The 18,067-nt window shown below is 41.9% G+C and overlaps 1 protein-coding gene across 1 annotated transcript in view; it reads left to right on the top strand.

Moving 5' to 3' along the window:
* The window catches only part of CELF4 (CUGBP Elav-like family member 4), a 694,719-nt gene that overhangs the window by 398,734 nt on the left and 277,918 nt on the right, over positions 1-18,067 (top strand). The window contains exon 3 of the mRNA XM_067316241.1: positions 7,572-7,620. Within this exon, the coding sequence (XP_067172342.1) occupies positions 7,572-7,620 (49 nt within the window). The remainder of the gene's footprint in view (positions 1-7,571; positions 7,621-18,067) is intronic.

Below are 18,067 nucleotides of genomic sequence, written 5' to 3'. Positions count from 1 at the left end.
CGTTGATACTGTTATTTGTTAGCCATGCGGACCCTTTTAAGGTTATCTTGGTTGTATCTATATGGGCTACTTTCACATTTATGGATTGCACTGGTGATTTGCCCTGAAGGAGTATGGCTTGCTTGGGATCACAAGATCTAGGCTAAGAGAGAGTATGATTGCTCTCTACTGAATGCATGCAAAGTTGGCTAATAGAAAATGCCAGGGAAAGAGAAGAACCATTTTAGATAAAAGGTGATTTGGGCACATTTAAAACTTGATGTAAATTATTTTGGAATAAACTCAACCAGGTAAATAACAGATGAGATCGTAGAAAAACTTACTCCTAGTTGTATGAGGGAAGCAGGGAAGAAAGGTTTTCAGAAGACCTATCTAGTTTTATGTAAGAATTTGATGCATTTATGAGCAGAACTTCATATTGTGATTACTTGTGGTAGCAGCAAGGAACTAGATTCACTGAGCAGAGTGTCCCTTCCAGACTTGCACCTCCTTACTGTCAGGATCCTCAGATAAATAGGCTTTTATATATAACTTAGCATCACCAAAGGACCAATCCTGGGACTCTTTGCATGCCCAAGTATACTCACTGAACGCCCAGGAACTTTTCACATGTACAAGGGGATTAGGAACTACATACACATTTCCAAAGCTAAAAGTGCCTCCAAGTTCCTGCATGCCAGTGTACACTTAGCTGTGTGCTGACTCCATAAGTCAGCTTCCACCAGGCCCCCTTCTTTACAAGGAAAGGAAGACCAAGTGCACAAGCCAGGCAAGAGCCATGAGTGCAAATACATGCCCATCTGGATAGGCAGGGAATCAGTACCCTAGGGCATATTCTGTGTGTGGTGACACATCCTAGCAGGTGAATGTAGACCTAGCCACCATCGTTTATAATGTGCGACTGCCCAGAACTCTAGGCAGATCTCCTGCTTGGCTCTCTTGCAAGCAGATTTGCATATGAAACAGTACTTATAAGTTATAAATACTCAAAAAACAAGCAGTGCTTTTTCTCTTGCTCTAGAAAATAAGGCTTTGTTGTTCCAAGCATCCTGTTTTGTTCCTCTTGTTGTCCTCAAACCTGCCGAGCTCTGTGCTCCCCCACAAAGTGCTGATATCTGTCAGCCCTTTTACCCTTCCCCACTTCACTTAGAAACCAGAGGCACTGTGAGGTTGAGTCCCCACATGTTCAACTTCCCCAAGAACAAACCAAAGGATTTGTGGTATTGCAAAGACTTTATTTTATTAATAAGATCAGCAGTTTCTTCAAACTTGAGCCCAAACTGTTTTGCAGGGAGGAAGTTTTGGATTCCAAGCCATAGGCTTCTCTGCATGAACCTGAACTGAACTTAAGGCCCCTCCAGGTTCATCTATATACACGAGACAAGTGGAAAGATGAATCGATAGTTAGATGGATGGATTATAATGTGTTTTATATGATATATAGAAAATACGCTCAGAGTGCGGGGATGGCCAGTAGCAATCATTCTCAGGGGTAGGCACCAGAGCATTGACTGATTTGTAAAGGTCAGACCCTTCAAGATATTTTTTCCATATCTCATACCTTCCCATTTCAGGTCTTCTCATCTATTTGAGTACATGTCTATGCCACACATCTCGTCAGGGAAGAGGGTGGTAGGGAGGAATTAAGAGTCCATGCAAGCTAGATAAGGGTTGGGATAGAGTCATTTCAGATGCAATTCATTACCCCCAAGGCAAGCCAATGTGTTTGTGTTTTTTTTTCCCCAAAAAAAACTTTCTAAAACATTTCCTCTGCCTGCTCTTTCATTAATCCAACATGTTTTGTATCAATTTGCACTGCCAGCATGCAAGTATGCTTGTGCAATCACATGGCAATTCATGCAACCACACCACTTACCTCTATTCCTATTGGGGCAGGTTTTTACTCTATGCATTATAGCTTTAATATACCAATAGAGAAGACTAGCTATGTAGCTAAGGTATGTTGAAGCAGCTTTCATGATTCTGTAACTTTCACTGAAATTTCTCTGAGCTGAGGATCTGGGCCCAGAGTTTATTTCTTTCTTCAGAGAGGAGATTGCTTTGGATTCACTCTCACAGCTATCTACTTTAGATCACTGTAATTCAATTATGTCACTCAGAATCAGGTACAGAGTGATTTACTTGAACTTTGCAATTACACACACACAATTCAATTGTAGGTGATTTTCTTGGCCTTTCCAACTTTGACACTAATATACTTTGCATTTCCTTAGGGCCTTCAATCAAACCAGATTTTGCTCAATGCTTTAAAATTTATGACCCACTCCTACAAGCACACATTCATGCCAATACCTTTACTCACATAAGTAGCTGTCTTGATTTCAGTAGGATTACTACTGTGTATAAGGCAGGCCCACAAATGGTTGGCAGGAGTGGTAAAATGAAATTCCTCTTTGTGGGTTCTTTTTTGTTGTTTTTTTGAACTGCACAGACAAACCTTTCCAACTGAAGAAATAAGGAATAACCATATTTTCTGGAAATTTCAGGGTAGTTGTTTAACTGTCTTTGGCTCTGATTAAAATATAAGCTATGCCATGAGGTCACTAAGAACTACATGGCATTTTTAGGAAGTAAGCTGTCCTGGGATAAGGTTCTCTTCCATGAGACAACCCAACATCTACTGGCTACACAGGTGCAGTAATTTTTGTTTTATAGAAGATAAAGCTAAGAAAGAAACAGATGCAATATGTCCAGATTCATCCAGAAAGCCAGCATGTAGCTGGAAGTAGACCTTTTTGGATGTATACACCTCTGCATTCTCCACCGTACCAGAGTGGCTCTTTGGAAACATCAGGAAATACAGACAATGAAGAACTTTTTGCTAACAGCTTTTGATTCAAAGCCTTAAACAAAACGCCCTGATCTCCTCTCAGGGAATGCTGAAAGTTTTTAAGCCCTGTAAGGAGGGATGGAAAGGCTCTCTTATTTTTATTAGATAGATGGATGATCATTGTGGTCATCCTCCATAGTCTCATACATCATACAAGCTCTAGAATCTCTTTTTGTCAATTGGAGTGACTTCTTCCTTAAGCATAACCAGCAGATTAGCTCCAACACAGTTCTGGGTGAAACAGATGAAATCTTTTCTGCCTTGGATGTCATCTTCTTTACATTACATTCTTTACATCAGTGCTGCTCCAGTGATCTTCAGAAGCCCCCTTCCTCTTTTCACTTTTCCTTCCTATCTCAGATCTCATTTGAAGCTATTCAGGCCAAGTCTTCATCTTTTCTTTTTTCTTTTTCTTTTTTTTTTTTTTTAACTCTGCCTTTGTCCATTCTCAAGCCTGGTAGAGCCTTGATCCTGGCTAGAAGATCCAAGTATATCAATGACTAATGAAAGAGTGAGTGAGACAAGAAAGGAAAGGATAATAGGAACAGTGAGAGGAAGAAAGATGGAGACAGTGAGAAATCAGCTGTCTCTGTTTTCTGCCCTTCTTTCCCAGGTGATCCTTCTACCTACTCTAAATTAATTTCAAAGCCAGAGGGAGCAGAAAAAGGTTGGTGGGGGAGAAAACAGCAACCTTAGGAGGGGGAAAAAAAAAATCATGATGCAGAAAAGCGTCTGTCCCTTGTCTAATTCCTGAAGTGGCCTGTAGCTGATGGTGCTGAGAAAAATACAGCAGCAAGCTCTGACATTTCATTTCTGTGGAGAATTGAAAAAGGGCTTGCTGTAATTCATCGCTTCTTGTAACTCAAACCCTTTCTGACAGGAGTACCTGCGCTGTCTTTTAACAGTGGCACCACAGTGGCTGTAATTGGACATGAAAAATGATGTCGCATTTCTAGTTGCAGGGAGGATTGGGCCGGGGGTAGGTGGGGCAAGTGGCAAACTGACATGGGAAGATGGCATTTGGCGTTATTTGAATGGATTGGTTTTAGGCAAAAAAGGGAAAAGCCAAAATGAAATGTACGAAGGGTAACGAGTAGGATCTTGTCCAAAGTGAGCAAAAGTGATAGTAAAGGTAGCTTTCAGCACAGATGAAGGTGCAAAGGATCAAAAAAATGAGAAGTGCTGCACACGTGAAATTTCAACTCCTCCATCAACCTAGCAGCTCATGGCTTTTGTGGAAAAAAGACCTGTAACTCTCTCTCGTGCAATGGGGCCAAGTCACAGCTGTAGTGGTACGCAGTGCCATATTAAAGATATCCAAAACACTGCTGCTCTAGATGCTCTTCTGAGGACTGCAGTTTGGAGTATGAACTCCCTGTTCTCTGCAGTAGAACCCTGACAATCCCCAGCTGAAGAATAAGCAGAGAGCTTGGAGCTGTGCAGCCCTCTGAATTCCCTTCTCCCTAAACAGGCATTTCCCCAGACTGGGGAAGGTACATCTTTCTGCCATTTTATCTCCCCACTCTGCCCTTCTCTGCTCCCTGTGCTGGCTCCCTGCTCCCAGAGTCTCTCTGTAAGGAAAAAAAAAAAAAAATTCCATAGATGGAGAGAGGAAACTTAATTATTTCCCTCTCAATGTTTCTCCCTATAATTGGTGTCTTTCATGTCAAGATGATCTCAATTTGTATTATGGGCTCCGTGCATGCAGCACTTTCTCTTTGGTCTATAAAGAAATTGTCAAGTGTATAAATCATAGTGTACATTAAATTACACTAGCCTTTTACTTATTAATTTCCCTAGTTTTTTTCTTCCTATGTTCTATTCTTTCCCTTTCTTACGGTTTCTCTTCTTTTCCTCCCTCATGCCCCAATCTCAAAAAAAGATGACCCACGTGTTATTCTCCTTTCATTTTGCTAAAGGGCCTGATGCTTTCCTCTGCCTTTTTGCAAACTGATCAGATCTAGCTCTTCACAAGTGGGAAGAGCTCTTTCTGGCTTTCCCAAGGGCTGGATCTAAAGTTTACTTAAGCTCAGTAGGAATTTTCACCCTGGCTTTAGCAGGCTTCAGATCAGCTCCTAAACTGGTAAATTTATGGAGTGGTTTGCATTGCAAGGCTGTGTCTATTTTGGGCTCCAGACATTGCCTTTCAGGGCTGTATGCAGCACACCTCCTATAAATTCCTAGCTACTGGGACTGTTTCTCTTTATTAACTGTTTGGGACAGAGGTTCTAACTGTTTTGTAGTAAGCAGCAGGGACCTTTCATCCTCCTCTGACCATCAGTGTTAGACTAGCCATAGTGCCCACATTAGGAACTCACAGTGTAAAGACTGAGTGCAGCTGTCAAAAGTTAACAGCTCTTGAGTCAGACCATGGTACATGGATGGTGTCAACACCAGCCTGCTGTAAACTCAAACCAAAGAGTAGTGGTTGAACACCTGGGGGAAATTAGAGCACAGTAAATGAGTGAGTGCATTTGACTCCAATATTCTGGGCATGGGAACTAAGGTGGGGTTTGTTTTACCTAACTAATTCTAACCTTGCTGCATAGACTAACTTTATGATCAGTGGAGAGGAGAAGGCACTGCTGAGGGTCACTCATCCCATTCATCTCAGACAATCTTAGGAGTGCCTTAAAATTACACTTTTTAGACAGTTGGAGTTATGTGACATAAATCACCTCCTCCCCATGTGAAACAGCTCTTTAAATGCAACAACTAGCTGCTCATACATAGTTACAGGAAACCTATGGCTAGATGTCCATCCTGCCAAACACATTGCCGCAGGCTGTGCTAATATTTGTGATACTTGTGTGTGAGCCACAGATCTTTACAATAGCATAAACAGGGGCTGATACAAGGTGTAACATTGGCTGGTGACAGATTCTTTTGTTGGCTTTAGCACTTCAACTGTCTTAGTTCGCTGGATGATACAGGCATACAGGAGAGCTGAAACTGGTCTGTAGTGTCTGGAGTCATTGAGCTCCAAGAGAGATTTCTTCCTTGATCCTTCTCTTTCTCTCTGAGTGTGAATCTAACTGTAATCAGCTTATGGCTGAGTACATTTTCCTCTCCAGACAACAATGCAGCAGGATCTGATAGACCCTCCATCATCTTAACCTACTTGTCAGGCAGTTTGATAACTTTTTATTACTAAACATGTGTGCAGAGCAATTAGAATAAATCTAGATGATTATGAAATAGTTTCCAAAAAAGGAAATAAGAAAAAAAACAACCTTGCTGCCTAACTTTGATTAGCCACAAATAAGGAAGGGACAGAATCACCTCTATTACTTTCCAAGGTAACAGAAAGACTGGAGAAGAAGCATGGAGATGCTAAAAAAATAGTAGTAAAATATTTTGAGTACTGAACATACAGTACTAACTAGATACAGGGCACGCCAACTAAAAAGCTTGCAAGTCTTTCATTAAAAAGCTAGATGATCTAACACTAATGTTTCCAGTGTTTGCACATGTTCTGCGTAGGGGAAACAGCTTTGTGAGGACCATGCTGGACCCAGTCTTTTCAGTTGCCCTCTACCTCTATAGCATACTAAACAGAAATCTCGTATCTGAAGCTTTCCAAACTTTGGAGAAGCTGAGATCCAGGCTTCAAGACATATCCCTTTCTTAGCTGTGACCTGACTACACTGGAATGTGAATGCCATGTAAATGCCACGAAAATCACCTTGAGAATTATCTGTCTGTTTAGTGTGATGTTTTTTTACCTGTGCTTTGCCAGTAGTAGTATCTGAGGTCTGCCTACAGAGTTATGGGAAACTACAGGAGAGCATTTGAGATCAGTGTATGCTGGCACAGCACCCTCTGCCTCAGGCTCTCACAAAGCTTTAGAGTGGCAAACAGGTGGCTCTGCATCAAAGGAAGGGTTGTTTAAAGTGATGGGGAGAAAAGATGATGATTCAGATCATCTGCATTGTGTTAGGGGTTACCAGTCAAGATGATCCTGGATATCTGCTGCCCCCTTTCCTGGGAGAGCGCAGCTCTGGAGACAGTGATGATCCCCAATGCTTTTGGTATAGAGGCAGAGGGACAAGAACCAGTTGGTTATGTTCTGATGTGGAAGAAAAGAGACTTGAAAAAGCAACAGAGGGAGAGATTTTGATCCCAGTCCTATCCCCCGCTTCCCCCCAAAATCCCGTTAGCCAGAACTCCTGTGACACATGAACAAACCAGGTCCAAGTCCCATTCCCCAGATATGAATCTGGGTCTACTACGTTACAGCTGCCTATCCTAGCGAGCCAACAGTTGAGCTGGAACTCACTTTTCCATCTTATTTTCACCATGCCAATCTCAAGAAACCTTTTCAATTAAAGTTTCACTGAACCTGATGTTCTGACAAAGCATTTCTGTTCTGACACAGTAGTGTTTCCAGAGGAAACTATTAGAAATTTAAAAAGTTATGTTTAAACTTTCATGACCTGTGTGAAATGAGTCAGATCCCTTGCCCAGTGCGATTCAGCAGAGCCTCTGTCAAGTAAATGGGGTGACACTGGTTTACCTCAGACCACCAAGTTGCTCTAGTACCCTGTGTTATGTGGTCACTTCATTGCTTACTGATTGCTGATTGATTTTTTTTTTCCCTGTGGAGTAAACCCTACTGCTAACTTAGATGCATTGTATTAAAAAAAAAAAAAGCGCCAACATCTGAATATGAATGCTTGATTCCACTCTTAATTGTGTTTCTCTTTTCTTTTTCTTACAGATGAACAGACCAATCCAGGTGAAACCAGCGGACAGCGAAAGCCGAGGAGGTAGTTGACTGCATTGCTTTCAGCCACAGTGCTAAGTATAATTGTTGTCTCTGGCTTCTCTCAGGCAATGTGCTGATCAATTAGTAACGTAATCACTGCCAAAGAAATTCCCTCTGCAGCAAAGATTCTCTTTATTAAATCTCCTTTACTTCGTCTCACTTTCCTCATATTCAATTATTATTTGATTTTAAAAGGCAGGCAGGTGCCAGCGATTGCCTGGGAAACAAATAACTGCCTCGTTAAGAAGTGAAGCATCAGGCGCTGACTTAACAAAGTTTAACAGCAGTGACAGCAGCATAGGTTTTTCAGACCTATGTTAGGCTGTGCTGCAGCAGTGTTTAATTTGGTTAGGATAAAGCAAGTATTTTATCGTTTCTCTGACTGTGTTGTTTCTGCCTGAACTGAAGCAACTCTGCTTTTGGAAGAAGCAAATTTTGAGATAGCAGGTTTTTTCTGCACCAGCTTATCTAGATAAACCTATTGTGGAAGCTGAAGACTTCTCTCAGTCCAAGGGAGTTATTCAGGATTTGCACAGGTGTAGCTGAAATTAGGAGCTGGCCTTGTGCTTTTCTATCCCATGTGGTGGATTTGGAAGGCTTTGCTCAGTGACCAATAGATTGCCAGCAATAAGATATCTCCTGTAAAAGGTTTTCTACCAGAACTGATTTGGTGATACTTTGCCATACTTTTCAGATAGGAGCCTGATTATCAGATCAAGCATGGAGCTTACTGAGAAAGTGTGAGATGGTCAGTTATGCAGGACAAGTTATCCTTCTGTTTGTTTTCTGATATCTCTGTGTAATATATGTATTTTACACATGTGTGTGTGTAAGATTTATATATTATATATGCACATATGTATATAATGACATGATACTTCCTCTCTAGCCTTATCTCTTTGATTGAAACAAAGGAGAGAGGCTTTTGCTCATGTACCCGGTAAGAACACTAATGCTTATATATCATATATGTGTGGGAGTAGATTTTGTCATTTAGTAATGATTTTTGCTGTTAGACGTCTGAAAACTCTTTAATTTCCACCATGGACATAAACTCTTCCTCATTTATGTGACTAGGATCTTTGTGTTGGTATTAGTGGAAATCCCCAGCAACAACCACTTAGAAGGAGTAAAATGCCTCCCAGACAAAAGGCACTGAAATTCTGTTCTTTTTCAGTTGAAAGACTTGGATTTCAGAGGCTTTGAGTGCATCAGTGTGAGGCTGAAACTCTCCAGTGACTCAAGTCATTGGAAGACTTTGTACATAGCTTGTAGTTAAAGGGTTGGTGTTACGGAGTGGTGAAACCAGCAGGTTGACAGAGGTTTTATAAGGAAGGGCTGTGGTGCAGTGTAATTGCAGATTAGAGGAAGAACTGAATGCTGGAGAAATGCCAGAAAACTCAGGGATAAATATTGTGCTTTTTGGAGTCCCTGTAAAGTAAATTCAGGGGAACCTGGCCAGCGGTGTGCAAAAAGTATTTGATGGCCCTGCAATGGCAAGTTCTGCCACCGAGGGCCACAGCACGTTTCTAACCTGCAACAAAGGCGTGTCACATCACGCAGCATCGTCCAGTGGTTTTTAACAGAACCAGGTCAATTTACCCCCTTTCCCTTGCCATCTGAAGATCTGGCCCTGTATGTGAGTAGGAGTGGGTAAGCCATGGGCAGTTGTCAGTGGATGATCTCCTTGGGGAAAAGGGAAAGGCTCAGCTGCCTAGGCAAATGAGGGGACATTATGCACATTCCAGTAGAGCTCGTGCCGACAGCAAGAGTGAAGGGAGGGCCTTTTGTCTATTTAATTAGACATACCAAAAAATAATAATTAGTCTGGCCAATTTGCTTAGTGCGCCTACAGGCTATGTAGCTCCCAATCACTCTTTTTTTAATGCAAATCACTAATAGAGAACACATGCCTGGCTTTCTGGGAAGGGTTTTCAAGCTCCTTTGCTAAGAGCAGCTGCTTTCAGGAGGGGTAGCTTGAACTGCAAAGGGCTCTAGTGGCAGTTTCATTGCATGTTGCCCGTCACACCAGTGGTTACCTCCCCATTGCATTTTAGCTAATTATCCCCCCAACACACACAAGCCTCTTCTTTTGTCAGCCATTCCGCTTCTGTATTGCTGCTGTCGGTGGTGATCATAACGCAGGGGCCAAGCTGGTGTGTTCATCATTGGCGTGAAAGACACGTTGTCCTAATTCCCCACTGACAAGCTGCTTCTGGGCTGGAGATGTTTCAGGGCAGCATGACTCAAGGGCAGCTATGGGAGAAAAGAACAACTGGCACCCAAGGGAGGCGTTGTATGAAAACTTGCGTTCTTCATGAGCCCACCGGTTAAAGCAGGCACGGCAAGCAGAATGCTAAAAAGGAGGCAGCGTATCTTAGGAGCACATCAAAAGACTTCATTAGGGCTGCAAGATAAAGGTCAGCTTCAACAACAAAGAAACTTAAGTTGTAGCTTATTATACTCAGTCCATGTACCAGGATAGGATGTGAGGGAAAAGAGGGGATCGGGAGATTAAGCAGCTCTTCTGTAACAGCAAAAGTCTTCAGACTGCGTGATGTCCGCACTCTGAGTGTGACCCTTTCTTTTGGCTCGTGGGGAATGTTTGTGCCAGGTCAAAGTAGGAAAGAGAGAATACAGTGCTGTTGAACAGCTGCGTAGTCTGCAAGAAGACTTTTACTGTAAATGGTCAGTGGTGTTCCTGAGGAAGCGAGATTGTGTTTTGTACAGGGACAAACATGCACATTTGCTAAAACATGAATCTTGGTTTTTTACCAGAAGCTTCTCCCACAACCTGAAGCTGATGGGAATCCAGAATTTACAGAATTTACTCCCAAAAAATATATATATATTTTTTTTCAGCATTTTTTCCTGTGACTGGAGTCTGAATTTTCATGGTCTTTAAACTCTCCTGTTTGATCCTCAGCTGAACCAAAAGTGGGAGTGTCAGCGTTTATTCTGTGTGCGAGAGAATTTAAACAGTTAGGCAATCTAGATTTAGGGAAGAATTTAAAGTGTCGCTTGGAACAAATTACACTTGACCCAACAAAGTGGAAATTCTGAGTACCCTTTATTAGTTTTGCTGTTTTTATTATTTTGTTTGTTAATCCCCATATTGGACTAGGAGCAAGACAAAGAGTACAATCCTTTTCAATAAAAACTGGCATTATTTACGTTTGCATAATCTCACAGGAACTAGAAATGAATGTATTTTCAGTACATTTCTCTTGGGAAACAGTCTAAATTAATGGAAAAATTTAGCATCTTGCTTTCTTGTCTGTTTGTGTGTATGTGTGTGTGTGTGAGTATACTCAAACAACAAAATGCTATATTGGGGTATTCTTTCTATCAAATACTTCATGAAGATCCAAATACCTCACAGGAAGGCCAGAATCCTCTGCCATTTTATAGATACTTTATCACTGATAGAATTGATAGAACATGATAAAAACACAAAAAAGGATTTTATTAAAAAAAAAATCAAAGTGAAACTCTAGCTCTATTAAGGGTAATTTCAAAACTTTCATTGACCTTTGTGTTATCCAAATTTTAGCTCTACCCCATAGAAATGACTTTGCCATAGATTATGTGGCCCAATATGTTTCTAGGCAGGTAAGCTATAATTCCACATTAAATTCTAAATATAAAGCAAAAATCCCAATTAAACTGATATTATTTTCATCTTGTTGTTGATTTTTCTTGGTTCCTTGTCCCATATTCAGTTCTAAAAATAGTCTGGAGACGTCAGTGACTTAAAGTTTTGCAAACTCGGTGAAAGATTTCAAGTCTGTGTTGTGGTCTGAGGCAAAAGTTTGGAGCCATTTCTTATTTTAGCCACACTATCTCTACCTCTCACTAGACAGCTCTTGCTGCAGCTGGCAGGGCTAACCTGTGATAAACATAGCCCGTAGGTCCCACTAGCTTGTACTGGGAGTAACATTTTTTAAAAGGAAAGGAGTCTCCTGCTACTTTAGTTGTACTCTGTCAGTGATGCTTGGATACGCCATTGCCTTCCACATGCCTCTCAAAGGACTGGGGAAGGTCCGTAAGGGAAGGCATTCAAAGATGCCTACAGTGCCCACCTCAACCCAGTGCTATGGTCTCTGCCAAGAAACGCTTCAGAGAGGTGGCTGGATTCTCCTGCATTTTGTGGAAGAAATACAGAAGGTTCAGGAACGAAACAAAATAAAGAGCCAAAGTCCAAAGTAGTTCAGAGTTGAAAGGCTGCAATATCCTCTGGAGAGGGAGTTGAGTGATTTACAGGAGAGTCTGTAATTCATCACATTAGTGTTTTCGACACGCAAGACTTCATGAATATGCAAATGCCTCTGTGTGTGTGTGTGTGTGTGCGTGCAAGCAAATTTATTTGTGTATTTTTGGGGATAGCATGTACAAGTGTGTCTTTTTATTTTCTCTCTGCTGCTTGAGGGACATGATAACAGCTGCTGGAAGGTTTGGACTGTTATATTTCAACTAACTTGCGTCGTTTCTCTGCCCGTTATTCAACGTGCAGGCTCTAAAATTATCTGTTTGGTTATGGTTTATTCCAGCTTCAGAGGAAAATGGCCAAGCAATCATTTACAGTAAGCAGCAACACTGTGTTGCCTTACTCATGGACTATGATTTATTTCTTTTTATTCCCTTTCATGAGCTCAGCAATGATGATGGGGCCGGAATGGCCTTTTCACTGTTTCTAAGGCCTATTTTCCATTTGGGAAAAAAAGTCTGGATCTATTTCTTATTTTACCCAGAATATTTCTAGCTCTCACTAGCTTTCCTCTGCAGCTGGCAGGGTTTATCTGTGACAAACACAGCCCCAGGCCTAACTAACTATTCTGCATTTAACTATTTTCCATTTAACTAATCACAATTCTGTGACTTGTGCTGACAGCCAAACCATCTCAGGAAATTTCCCATCCAAATGCTAGCCCGATCCAGGCCTATTTAGATGCCGAACTCAGGCAAGACTGGTTGCCTTCAGCTTAGTGTGGCTTTACTTTGGTATAACAATGCCACATGGAATGATTTCCTCCTGTATTCCTAATCTTCTTCCTCGGAAGCGCTTTTCAAAGGGGGGCTCTGGTTGCCCACTGGAAAGGTGTAATGAAGAGCGCTGAGAGTAAGTCAGGAGATGGCATCCTGGGCAGTGCACAGCATCTCCTCATCTGCACTGCTGGAGGTTAGGCTTTGCACACGTATGGGAAGTCCCCAGGTCTGTGAGTACGTGCACGTCAGCGTTGCAGCTTCATACTCCCTCTCCCTTTTCATCTCTGAGCCATACTTGGCCTCCCTGACACTTCAGGTTCTGTGGAAGCCATTTTACCAACAATTCCCCATATCATGCCTTTGCTAGACTTTCTTAAAGAAGACTTCCCCACTGAGAAGCTGGAGAGCAGTCTGTGGAAATGTACAGATGGTGATCCATACAACATACCCTTACATGGTCTGCCCAGCCCTTTCTTCAATTTCTCATCTCTTCTTTTTACAGTCCCCCCACCTCTGCAGCTGGAGCAGGTTGAAGGCACAGGCCAATACACTGAGGAGACAGTTAGTGCTCTCCTTTCTCACATGGGGAGAAAGGCCCAAGCCCATTTCCCTCCGTGAACACCTCCCAGACGCCCATTAACTCTTTCAAAGTCACCATGAGCCCAGCAAGACTCACCTTATTCTTTTATATCTTAAGTAAAGGGAGGCACAGAGAGGGGCTTGTCAAGGTCACGCAGCACATCGGAGCCTGCCAGCCTTCGCTGTGACTATTGCACTTTCCAGGCTAACACTACTAGATGGATGCTGTTCCTATAGGAATGGTCATCTTCACGTTTTGTAAGATCTGGAATCAAGATTTCTGGAAGATACTTTATCTCTATGGACAAATCTTCTACCACATGGAGGACCTCACTTTCCCCTTTTCTTCTCTCAGTGCCCACAACAACAAGATATCTCTTCTTATTTATCTTCCATTGCAGCTCGAAAGGAGATTTCCAACTCTCTACTATCTCCTGCTCCAAAATCTCATATATCTCCTTGTCCTGACATTTGCCCCAAACCCAATTAATTTGCTGTTTTTCTCATTTCTTGCAGGAGGAAGGAAAAAAAAATCCACCACCCAAATCCAAATATCTTCTCTCTATTAATTGCATATTCAATATTAAGCAGCACAGTGGTGCTGAGTTGCAGTATTGCTGTGTGATGAAAAAGGAGAGAGGATGACTGTTTAAAAATAATCTAATATTCTGTTAAAAACCCCACTGAGAGGGGAGAAGATGAGCTTATGAGTTAAAGCAAAAAAGAAAAAGCAAGAACATAACTGAAAGATCTTGATATTATGCTGGGAAGCAGCTTTCTTGCCTCAGAGGTTGGGGAAGTGTCAGGACCCACAAAAAAACTTAGCATCATTGGCAGGGTGGGGACCTGAGAAGTCGCTGAGGGAGATGCTATATCATTGGAGAGAGAGATGTCATTGTCTTAAGTGCACTTGCCTCTCTGCCCCGCTAGGAAGGCAGCTGGACCTAGGACCACCAAAGCCACATTTAGGTATCCCACAGTCTTGGGCATCAGTCTGGCCCCTTCTGGCCTGTACGTCCTGCTTTCCTTCCCATGCAAACTGGGATGCACCAAGTCCAGGGCAGAACTAAGATACTGTCCCAGATTTGGGCGTTCTTCATGTCTCTCAGTGCAGGTGTTGCCACAGTCTTTGAAAGACAGAGCTCAGTTTTAGACCCCTTTGCATGTGGTGGAGACTTCTACAGCAATGCCCAAAGCCACTGGCTTCAAAGGAAATCTGTCCATTGCTTTTTGTTTTGGGTCTAAACATCTGTTAAACTCTGTAGTGTCTTTCCTTTAGCCCTAGGATAAACTGATCTGGAAACAGCATTTAAGTACCTGTGGAAATCTTTTCTTTTCTAGCTGTGGCTTTTCATGGCACTGATTAAAGTCAATGGGAGATCCAAATCTCCTGGTTTATTGTAGAAATTTGGGATTGCATGACCCTACCTGAGAGCTGACACCCTGCTGTCCTCACAGGGCCATATTTTCAAGCAGGCAGAACGAACTGGCAGTACTATATACAAATGAAACTGTTGATTCAAAATGGCCCTGGATGACCTCATTCCTGCTCTCCACTGTCTGGTAGGGCTTAATTCTGGGGGATAGAAAATGCTCCGGCAGATCGTAGCGTGTAATGTTTTATATGCTGTGGCACTGCTGAGGACTGATGTACTCCAGTCCAGATTCGCCTGCTTAAAGAGCATAAGGGACATCAAACTTTTGTTCACGTCTGCCCTTTCCATCGTGATTGAAATCAATGGAAAGTTGCCCATCAATAGGAACTGGAAAAGATCCACAGGACATTGTGTTCTAGCAGATGTCCTAAGGACAATGTTTTAAAACCAAGTATTAAGGGAATAAAAGAAAAACATACTGCACATTTTTCATAAAGCATCTGTAACCTAATAGTAAGCTGACAAGAAGGAACAGAGTCTAGAACAGCGTCTGGAGAGATGCTGGGTAGCTCACCGCCTTGAGGTTTTGCTATCAGTTCTTTTTTTCTGAGCTACCACATGACCTTTAAACAACGATGCAACTTGTTTTGACTCCCTTTTCCTTCTCACCCTTTCTGCATTGCCTGTTTAGGTTGTGTTGTGCTTCTGTTTGCTCGCTTTTTGTGGCTCATGCCTTTGGAATTCATGTATGTCAGGCTGATAGCATCGTAGGGTTAAGACACTGGTGAAAGCCTTTAGCTCTGCCCCAAATTATGTATATGGCACTATAATCCAGTGTGGTGAATGATTAGTGCTTTAGAGTGCAGCGTGAGGGTGCCCCTCACACTGCATGGTGATGTTTGGCACATTTTTAACAACAGGGCAAAAATGGAAGAAGTGGTGGGAGAAGGAGAGTGGAGGAAATCAGAAATGTAATCCTATAAAAAAAAAAATGTCCACCTCTGTAAATACAGCTGAACCTCCTAGGTGAACTTGGGGACACATTACAATCCTAGTATCTTTTTTTAATGTAAAGGTTGCTTGTCAATGGGTTTTTATACAGCATTAATAATACATTTATAGATACGTTCCACAATTAATTTGCAAAGCATTTATGGCACTGAACAGTTAGAATGCATTATGATAATCACTCCTTATGCATTGACTTTATTGTAAAGGTTTTGCTGATCGTTATAATTGGCTTTGTTATTACACAGGGATATAATAATGCCTCTCTGTGTAGTAGTTTATAGCACATCAATAGCAAATGCATTCCCTTTATTGGAAGCAATGTGCATTTTATTAGAATATAGCTGAATAAGTGCAATCCATGTAGATAAATGAAGTTTCTAATGAACTGGTTCACAAAAGAGTCGAAATAACAAGTCATTTATTATGTATTTTTCTATTGATGAACTTGTAGTTATGGTTACATGGGCCTTTCTTCAAAAATGTTTTGCTGTTCTTCTGGAGAAGTATTTTGGGGGAAAGGCAAAGTATAGGCTGTTTTCTGCCTGGTGTTCAAGAAAGTGAGGGTGGCTGATGCTCGCACCTTACAGATTTCACTTGATATTGAGATTTTCCAAGTTTCTTCCTTGTGAATTAGGCCTAAGATTCACAGGGCATGGAAATGTTATCACACTGAGTCCAAGCCCAGCTCCTGGAGTGGAGTTTGCGTTCTGCACAGCGCACTGACGTCCCCTGTATGGTGGACAATGAGAGTTAGGCGTGAAGGGCTTGTTGTTGTCCATATTCCTGATCTGTGTGTGTGTGTGTTTGTATTTTACCTAGTGACACTTTAATGAAAATGCCCAAGCAATCCATGGGCAAGGCCTGTAACCCAGCACATCCAGCCTCCCTCCTCATCCCAAGATCCCATTTTCTGGTTGCTGTACAAAACTCCAGCAAGGCAGGGCTCCTAATGTGAGGTGTGGTGCAAAATCCAATGTAACGAAGAAAGACAGAAAGGAGAATAAGTGTAAAAGAGTCTGGGGTTCCTTTCAGAAAACTCGCTGGTTGCAGGTCACTTAGTGTAGAAAAGGGTCTGTTTTACAATTAATTAAAAAAAAAAAAAAAAAACTATCAGCTCTCCAAAGTTTCTCTTCTGCCTGCCATCGTTAGTCTAGGTCTGAGTTTCAGTTCTGTCTGGAAATTTATAGTGTTCACATGCATTTGATATATATATGTACACACATAATTCATGTGTATTTATTTATTCATCCAACTCCACCTGTAATCAATGTCAATCAAGTGCTAAATCACTTTTAAAACCCTGGCCCTAGGTAAATAAGTATATTGTTGCCAGATCTGGTACAGTTCAGACAGTTAAACTGCTGCCTAAGGTGCTGCCGGAGTATAGACTGATGCCAGTATTCGGCACATAATACTGTGTACCTCTTTCTTCATGACTGTCACTTGTATATTGCATGGCTGCAAAGACCTTTGACTCTTGGGTAATCCCAGGTCTTTCCGAAAAGTGAGTTTTAGTGTGATGTAGGAACTAGGAAATGCCTGGGCTGTAGTCAGTACCCTCAGCTGTTTGCATGGAGAAGTTAGAATTGAGCAATTTAAAATAAGACCAGCTCAGCCCTGCAGTCTTGATGCTGAACCCCCTGCTCTCCGCCTGGGAGTTTCACTGAGAAGACTCTTCCCCCCACCCGCTCAGATCCCAGATTATAGTATCACAGTTTGCAAGAAGCTTCGAGACTCAGAAGATACTGCAGGTCAAGAAAGCTTTCCTCTGTGGCATACACTGCACGTTCCAGCTGCTATATATATGTTGCAGTATGTATGTGAACCCGGTTCTGTGGGAAGAAAATCCCTATGTAAATAATTTAGCTTTCTGAGTAAACTAGATCCAGTGCTTTTACCCAGGAATTGGGCGTTTGAAGAGCCTTGGACATGGGGGCCAAAAGAAATGTTAACAGGGCTCTTTGCCACTGTCTTTGAAACGTTGTTTCTGGCAGGATTCACCTCACCTGACTTCAGCCCCTAAATATGAGGCGTATAGTCTGAGTTAGTCCTCTATGCTCCCTCTATTAACGGCAGGGGGAGAGAGGTATCTCCAAACCATCATTCATCCCATCCTAAGATAGGTGGGATAAATGGTGCTCTGAAGTTTCTCCTATTAACTCAGATTTAGATATCTCACGTTTAGACATCTGAAGAAAGGTAAGATGAATCACAGCCTTCACCTTTGCATGCCACCATTTTCCATATCTATCATAAGAATGATACTTGACTCTTCTGCAACCTTAGTTAAGATCTATGAACAAAAAGTGCTATATGAAACCTATGGATTGTAGGAGATGCTGGGGTTTTGCCCTAAAAAGGAAAGGTATCTTTCTTCTTTAATGAGTTTATTTAATAATATCAGGTGGAGAATAGGAGGGGTTGCATCCCAATCAGCCTGAACAATAGAGATAATCTGATCAGTTTTAATTCCTCTTTAAAGTCATTTTCCATTTT

Source organism: Apteryx mantelli, chromosome Z (genome assembly GCF_036417845.1).
Source record: "Apteryx mantelli isolate bAptMan1 chromosome Z, bAptMan1.hap1, whole genome shotgun sequence".
Lineage (NCBI taxonomy): Eukaryota > Metazoa > Chordata > Aves > Apterygiformes > Apterygidae > Apteryx > Apteryx mantelli.
This window is presented reverse-complemented; position numbering and strand designations above follow the sequence as displayed.